At 41.1% G+C, this 9153-nt stretch overlaps 1 protein-coding gene across 4 annotated transcripts in view; it reads left to right on the forward strand.

Annotated features, from left to right (window-relative positions):
- The window catches only part of LOC124616014, a 217171-nt gene extending 209456 nt beyond the window's left edge, over positions 1 to 7715 (forward strand). For all 4 annotated transcript variants that reach the window (XM_047144267.1, XM_047144349.1, XM_047144426.1 and 1 more), the window contains one exon: positions 5762 to 7715. In XM_047144267.1, the coding sequence (XP_047000223.1) occupies positions 5762 to 6079 (318 nt within the window). In that variant the 3' untranslated portion in view covers positions 6080 to 7715. The remainder of the gene's footprint in view (positions 1 to 5761) is intronic.
- Positions 7716 to 9153: the final 1438 nt, after the last annotated feature.

Raw genomic sequence — 9153 nt, forward strand, 5'->3', positions numbered from 1 at the left:
ATGACATTAAAAACCCCTGAAGTGATGTAGAGAACTTTGACATAAGTAATTTGATATAAAACACTTGGGGTCACAAATGTCGGGAAATACCCCAAAACTAAATTTTGAACATGTGAGTGCCACCAGATGATGTACCTCACCACACATGCAGGCGTTGGGCTTGTTAATCCTACTCTTACTGATAGAGGTCACTGCCACATATTGCTTTGCTGTGTTATTCTGTTTTCGTAATTGTAAACTGAATCATTGTAGTATTGGATTACCACTATCGCAAGCACTACCATATAATGAAGAACGAATACAGAGTACCCAAGTGGATCAAAGTGAAACACTGCCCCCCTTCCAGCGGGGGTAGGATCGACAAGTCCAATTCCTACACCTGCGAATAGATATGTCATCTGGTGACATCACATGTTCAATATTTGTCATTCACTTTTGGGGTATTTCCTGACATTTGCAACCCCATGTGCCTTATCTCAAACTACTTGTCTCGACTTCATCTACATCACTTTAGGGGTTTTTAAACATTAATAATAATCTGCCTGTATAGGAACAAATCTTTAGCATTCTTTTGGAAACACCGTCAAAACCAGATGAGCTTTTAATTTTGAGAGAATACATAGTGTTCCACTTTCAGGAGGCGAAGCTGGTGATCCATTCTTATGATTGAATTCTATGATAGTTACTTTTTAACAGAGTATTATGATTTTTCTCTTGGACTGTTTGTCCCTATACTTGTGCTGTATTTGAGAAATGATTATTAAATATATTTGGTACCAGTGACCAATCATTTATGCCCCCCCATTCAGTTCGATAGTCAGGTTATCCTGTTCTGTTGCTAGTTGTCCTCACCCTCAATTCACTAAATTCCAGTCTGTTCTAGGAATAACTGATTCCTGTCGTGATGTGCATCTTCATTGATTTTTTAATAACTTCTTAGTAATTTTGAATAGTGTTCATAATGTGCAACTACTACAGGGTCTCTACTTGTTCTTGCCAACAGATACATTTCCCTTTTCCTTTCACAAGATACTTCAATTCCTCTATTGTTCCATGGTTGTCTTACATGGTTGTTCAATGTCCTTGCAGAGTACCTATTTTGAAATAATGATATAAATTTGTCATCAAATAGAATAATTTTTTGGTTAGCATTTGGTTCAGTGAGTTACAGCAGGAATCATTAACTTATATACACTCCTGGAAATTGAAATAAGAACACCGTGAATTCATTGTCCCAGGAAGGGGAAACTTTATTGACACATTCCTGGGGTCAGATACATCACATGATCACACTGACAGAACCACAGGCACATAGACACAGGCAACAGAGCATGCACAATGTCGGCACTAGTACAGTGTATATCCACCTTTCGCAGCAATGCAGGCTGCTATTCTCCCATAGAGATGCTGGATGTAGTCCTGTGGAATGGCTTGCCATGCCATTTCCACCTGGCGCCTCAGTTGGACCAGCGTTCGTGCTGGACGTGCAGACCGCGTGAGACGACGCTTCATCCAGTCCCAAACATGCTCAATGGGGGACAGATCCGGAGATCTTGCTGGCCAGGGTAGTTGACTTACACCTTCTAGAGCACGTTGGGTGGCACGGGATACATGCGGACGTGCATTGTCCTGTTGGAACAGCAAGTTCCCTTGCCGGTCTTGGAATGGTAGAACGATGGGTTCGATGACGGTTTGGATGTACCGTGCACTATTCAGTGTCCCCTCGACGATCACCAGTGGTGTACGGCCAGTGTAGGAGATCGCTCCCCACACCATGATGCCGGGTGTTGGCCCTGTGTGCCTCGGTCGTATGCAGTCCTGATTGTGGCGCTCACCTGCACGGCGCCAAACACGCATACGACCATCATTGGCACCAAGGCAGAAGCGACTCTCATCGCTGAAGATGACACGTCTCCATTCGTCCCTCCATTCACGCCTGTCGCGACACCACTGGAGGCGGGCTGCACGATGTTGGGGCGTGAGCGGAAGACGGCCTAACGGTGTGCGGGACCGTAGCCAAGCTTCATGGAGACGGTTGCGAATGGTCCTCGCCGATACCCCAGGATCAACAGTGTCCCTAATTTGCTGGGAAGTGGCGGTGCGGTCCCCTACGGCACTGCGTAGGATCCTACGGTCTTGGCGTGCATCCGTGCGTCGCTGCGGTCCGGTCCCAGGTCGACGGGCACGTGCACCTTCCGCCGACCACTGGCGACAACATCGATGTACTGTGGAGACCTCATGCCCCACGTGTTGAGCAATTCGGCGGTACATCCACCCGGCCTCCCGCATGCCCACTATACGCCCTCGCTCAAAGTCCGTCAACTGCACATACGGTTCACGTCCACGCTGTCGCGGCATGCTACCGGTGTTAAAGACTGCGATGGAGCTCCGTATGCCACGGCAAACTGGCTGACACTGACGGCGGCGGTGCACAAATGCTGCGCAGCTAGCGCCATTCGACGGCCAACACCGCGGTTCCTGGTGTGTCCGCTGTGCCGTGCGTGTGATCATTGCTTGTACAGCCCTCTCGCAGTGTCCGGAGCAAGTATGGTGGGTCTGACACACCGGTGTCAATGTGTTCTTTTTTCCATTTCCAGGAGTGTAAATAATAAATACCTGGGTGCAGTAGGGATGTGAAATAGAAGGAGCACATAGACTCAGACTTGGGTAAATAATGTTAATTCAGTTTATTGGTGGAATACTGGGGAAATGCAGTCAGTTAAAAAAAAAGGAGGCATACAAATCACTCATCTGACCCTTCCTAGAATATTGCTCAAGTTTGTGGGATCTGTACCAAATGAACTAACAGGGTATATTGGGTGTATACAGAGAACAACATCACAGATGGTCACAGTTTTATTTGATCCATGGGAAAGTATCACAGAGATGCTGGAGAAAATGAACCGGCAGATTCTTGAAGATAGACGTAAACCATACTGAGAAAGCATACTTACAAAGTATCAAGAACAGGCTTCAAATGATGGCTCTAGGAATATACTGAAACCCTCTACATATCCCTCCTGTGGGGATAGTGAGGACAAGAATTGATAAATTACAACATGCATGGAGGCATTTAGTCAATCATTCTTCCCACACTCCATATGTGAATGGAATGTGAAAAACCCTAATAACTTGGCTGTACCATCTGCCATGCACTTCGCAGTAATTTGCAGATTATAGATGTAGGTGCAGAGAAGAACATCACAGATGGTCACAGTTTTATTTGATCGAAGAATAGCTTATAACTGTGTTGTTCATCATTCATACTGGTCATCAAACACCTTTGTAGGAAACCACACCTGAAGTAGTGTTTGTCTTGTAAAGACCTCCTTGTGTGGAAGATAACAATTTCTCAAAGCATTTCTGTAAATGTGGGTGTATTCATTCATTCATTCATTCCAAAACCAAAGAATAGCTTAAAAGTTTCAGTGACAGTAGAATCAATAATGTAGTGTAGCGCTCAACATGTGCTGCATACACTGTGTGACACAGTTTTTGAATGAAAATGGTGTATATGCATCACTAGGCAGCTGTCATATTTGCAACAATGACATAACATCTGTGTGGATGTTGGCATTTATTGCATGGACAGACTAGTAATGGGATGTTCATATCTGTTTGAAGAGTCTATTTGAGCATGTTGAAGAAATAGTGTAATGTGTGTGCAGTTTATTGAATGTTTGGATCAGTAATAGTTTCATGTTACATAAAAAAATAACCCCTTTGTTTTTTTGTCATAGTTGTGTGACTGTATTAGACAAGGAGAATTTGTGGTATGACATGCATAATGAGCCAAGTTTGCATAAAATGAAAAATATCCCCAGGAATCAGAAGGTAAAATGTTAAAAATAACTGAGCCAGTATTAAAAATGTATTCCACTTTTCAGGCTAGTGAATATATTTATTTTACCATGGCATTTGCCATCTATTGCTGCTATTACTGTGTTTGTGACAGATGTCTTTGTTGATAAAATTTACTTGAATTTTCCTTCGTTGCAAGTGGTTAAATATCTAAGAGCTTTGGAACCGCTGCTCCTCAGGTACTATCAAGTAGTGATTGCTGCTCTTCTTACTTAGCCATGCTACAGCCTATGATCTCTTTGGTGCCCAGTCCTGCACCTTATAAGATAACATTTTTGTTGAGCACCTACTTCGACCTTCTGGTGGCTGGGTTCCAAGCTGTGCTTAGCCACAAGCCATCATCTTTATTGTGTATGTGACCATTTATTATTTATCTTGATTGCTTCTTTTATGACTCTATCCCGCAAACCATTTAATGGCATTGGACCACATGAAGTTTGTAGTGGAGGTAGAGATAGATAGCACCTTGCTGTTTCTTTGCATCGTACTTTGCTGAAAACCAAATGTGTGTCACAGCCCCGGTGTTTAATGGAGACCAACCTATATGTTCCAGTGTCTGCATGTTACCTGCTACAATCATCCAACACCGAAATGGTCTATTCTGAGGATCTCGATGCATTGAGGCAGAAGCTGTTTCAGATGCTGAAATCTTGCCACAAGAATTCAGGCACTTACAAAAAAAATCAATAAAAACAGCTGAAACAAGTGACAAATTTTGCAAGTCATTCCACTAAATACATTTAAGCAGAAGGCCCCCGAGGAGGAAATGATGAAACTTGTGTTTTTTGCCATTGTGTGGCTCAGAGATTGGAAAGATTAACCCCACCTAAAGAGGCATTAAATTGATTCAGTCTTCAAGCTTCATACAAATTGTTCATACAAAATGTTTCTGTTTTCTCCAGTGCTAATCCCTCTTTGCATATGTGACCAATAAATATACTGTCAAAAGTACACCCATACATCTTTTCTGCATGTCTCCAGTTTTTAGCCGTCTGTCTCTTCATTTCAAGAATGAAAATGTCAGTTCTGAAATAAAAAAGGTTATACTTCTTCCAGTTATGTACAACAGAGATAGTATTTCTGTCTTCAACAGCTGAAGAAAAAATGTTACCTTTATGTAGATCGCAGAAATGAATTTTGCATGATGTATGTCCAATGAAAATATAACCAGCAACATATGATAGACTTATTGCAACTTACAAATAGAAGTAAAAGTAAAATTTTGATCTGCTACAGCTCATACTGCCACTGTCTATATTTTTGGTGTTTCCCTGGGATGAACTACTAGTATGGTGGTGTAATGAACTTATTTGGACAGTCAGTGCCATCTGTTGTAATTTTCTTTGTGTGGATACTGTTTTTTTCTGCATTTGATTGAGCAGCTCAGTGTCATCTTCACATTTTCCACATCTCCTGATTAATTCCGCTTTTCATTTGCCCAAAGTGAATATGTTCAGTGTTCTCTAAGGTTATAATAAAGCATTTTGTGGCCTTTACAGTAAATGCGGCTCCTTCTCAACAGCTTTTTAAAATTTTGTGAAACTAAAAAAATATATAGCTGTTGATATAACCAGAATAAAATGCCGAAAACAATTTTTCATTGGAATCAACGAAAGTAAGGATAAATGCACCATATCATGTTGTCATCAAATTAATTCATGTGTACTTTTAGCTAGGATATTGTACAAAGTAGAGTGAATACTTCAGGCTGGGTCTGGGTATTAAGTTTGTGATGCTTCACATTAACTTTATTGCAAAATATAGCTTCTACATATTCTAAATTTATCTTGGGGAAAATGTAAATCTCAACGATGTAAGTTTTGGTCATGGTGGACTACATCCAGTATGTCCTTCATCTGTCTTATACTAACAGATTTCTTTTTTCTCTTTGTACCTGCAGCTTCTGGAATCTGTAGCCAGATCTCGTGCTTCAGATTTGGGAGTGGTTTGTGATGCTATCCATTATTTGAGTAATGATTCCACAAAATCCGAAGATGGAGATTATATTTGTCGGAGCACTGATAATTTTTGCAGTGATGATGAGCAGCAAGAGGAACTCAGCAGGGCTCCCACTAGTGACACCTGTAAAACAGTACGTTTTGGACCTGTTTGTATCAAGGAATTTGAGAAAGATACATTGTCGTCATCAGGAAAAACAGCAACAAATTCTAGACCTCCCATCTTCAGAAGGTTGGGTGCCAGGAGGAAAGGAATATAACAGATTACTGTATTTGCAGCTCACAATATCTATTTAACGTATATCTTCTTGGTGTGTCCATCTTTAAGAAACCAATTTAGTATTCTTTTGTACGTTATGTTGTAAACATAGTATATTGCAAGATGATTGATGTACAGTGGATGTATTATTTACAGCAGAACTTTTTTCTAATAAAAATTAATATATATTACCATCAGTTTATCACCAGAAAATATATAATCTACCCTGCAGTTTTGTGAATTTTTGTACCAGTTTATCTGGTGGCTGCTGTCCCATCCCCCCCCCCCCCCCCCCCTGTCTTCCCTCCCTCTCTTACCCTCTGCCACAAACGCATCTTCACATTTTCTTCTGTAGGATCTCAAACTTTCATTTTGTATTGAAATGTTTGTTACATTTATAATAAATGAAGGCTTTCCAAATATTAAATTAAGAATGTTAAAACGGGCTGAAGCACGTAATATGACAGTTTTTACGGAGTTATCTAGTGACAAAGATTGTATACAAACTACACTATATATGTGGTTATAAGAGGTCTTATTATTCCTTTCTGTGTACTTCCCTTGGAATGTTAACTAAAGCAATTTTTGTGTAAACTATTAGATTCTGTATCCAAAAAGATCAAGATTCTTGTATGGTGTTGTTAAGAAAGAAATTGGGGTGAGCCACATGTAGTTTACTTGGAGGCACTACTCTGAGAGGTGCAGTGAAAGACCTCAAGCACATCATCCACTCCCCCACCCCTTCCCCGAAAGGGTCAGCTTTTAAGGGAATATATAAAAAATCAAATCGTGCAGCTTGAGATGTTTGGTAAGGATACAACTTGTGGCATATTCCATACTAAGATTTAAGGTGTGTTGAATTGGTCTGAGTGAGGCGGTATATACTGCAACTGAAAATTGATATTTTCAAATCAATCTTCTTTCACAGACAGTTAACAAGCCTGGGAAATATGGTGGTAAGTGCCCTAATAAGCAAAACAGAGGCAATGATATCACAATTGAGAGCCTTGACAGGGAAATAAATTAATATTTATCTTTGATGGAAAGCTGATCTTGTTGCTTGTGATGAGTGACATTCTTTTATTTTTGAATGTAGATTTTGCTGCTGACTACACCAGATTCCAATGTACAAACAGCTTTCTTATTTTGCTCCTTGAACTCATAAGGAAAAATTGTTTTCTTCAGAAAGTCAAGGATAAGAAATTTTCAGTTCAGGAATTGTGTTGTCGTTCAGGGCGTTTCTAAGTGTATCTTGCCTGCTTATTGTCAGTGACTTAGGTATCTGTTACAATTTTAAAAATTTGTCAATAACATTACACTGTGTAGCCTTTATTCTCAAAATTTTGTAATAATTGGTATTGTGTTTGTTGTATTTTGAATAAGTATTGTAAAAAAGGTCTCTGTATTCCAGATTGTGTACAAAGAGTATTACAGCTACTGCTGGCACAGTTGTAAGACTATTTTATTTGCAATTGTTAAATGATTACTTGGGTTTTGCATCTGAAGCACTACCAGATTTAATTATTTATATTTGTGGATTGCTTTACATTTTAAAAGCATGTCACGAGGCAGTGTTGACTGAAAATGATCTCAGTGTTTCTTTAGTTACTATTCTTATTGGTCGTAACCTGTGTTTGCAAATCATAACATATGTTTTTGTATGTTATACTACAATTAAATTCAAAAATTATTTTCAATTGTAGGACATAATAAATGTCTAAGAAGTTAACCAAAAAGTGAAAATTGGTTTTATGTTTTACCTTATTTACCTCAAAGGGATCCTCCTCCCCTCCCCCAAAACCATCCCTTGCAGACATTTCAGGAATTCCTCACATCCAATGTTGCCTCCCAGTCCTTCTTAAAAAACATCCCGACAACCTCCAACATCACCCCAGCTGAATCCCGTGCCATTAAGGAGCTGAAAACAGACCGCTCTATTGTCATCCTCCCAGCGGATAAAGGCTCCACAAGTGTGGTACTTGACCGTGTGGAGTATGTGGCAGAAGGACTGCGTCAACTCTCTGACACCTCAACCTACAAAGCTGTTACCCAGGATCCCATTCCCTCCATCCAGACTGAGCTGCAGAAAATCCTAAAAATCCAAGGTCCCTCACAAGGCCGCACAACGACTTCCATAGACTTACTCACTCCACCTGAGCCACGTACCCCTACCTTCTACCTATTACCCAAAATCCACAAAGAAAACCATCCTGGCCATCCCATTGTAGCAGGCTTCAAAGCCCCAACAGAACGTATCTCAGCTCTGGTAGACCAACACCTCCAACCTATCACCCGCAGACTCCCATCCTACATCAAAGACACAAACCACTTCCTAGAACGCCTCAAATCCATTCCCACTCCTCTCCCACCTGAAACCTTTCTTGTCACCATAGATGCTACATCCCTTTACACAAACATCCCACATACCCATGGTCTCTCTGCCCTTGAGCACTACCTCTCCCAACGCCCACCCGAAGATCTTCCAAAAACCTCGTTCCTTATCACACTTACTAACTTCATCCTCACCCATAATTACTTCACTTTTGAAGGCCAGACCTACAAACAAATCAGGGGAATGGCCATGGGAACCAGGATGGCTCTGTCCTATGCCAACCTCTTCATGGGCCGCATGGAGGAGGCTTTCCTGAAGACCCAACAGCTGCTTCCCCATGCCTGGTATAGGTTTATAGATGACATCTTTGTGGTCTGGACTCATGGTGAAGAAACACTCCTTAATTTCCTCCATAACCTCAACTCCTTTTGGAATCTGAATTTCACCTGGTCCTTCTCCAAAACCCAAGCCACCTTCCTGGATGTTGACCTTCATCTTGTTGAAGCTCACATCCACACCTCTGTCCATATCAAACCCGCAAACAAACAACAGTACCTTCACTTTGATAGCTGCCATCCATTCCACATCAAACGCTCCCTTCCCTACAGCCTACGTATTCGTGGCAAACGTATCTACTCTAGTGATGAATCCCTCAACAATTACATCAATAACGTGACCAGTGCTTTCCTCTCCCGTAACTATCCTGCAGACCTTGTCCACAAACAGATCTCCCGAGCAATACA

Source organism: Schistocerca americana, chromosome 1, assembly GCF_021461395.2.
Source record: "Schistocerca americana isolate TAMUIC-IGC-003095 chromosome 1, iqSchAmer2.1, whole genome shotgun sequence".
Lineage (NCBI taxonomy): Eukaryota > Metazoa > Arthropoda > Insecta > Orthoptera > Acrididae > Schistocerca > Schistocerca americana.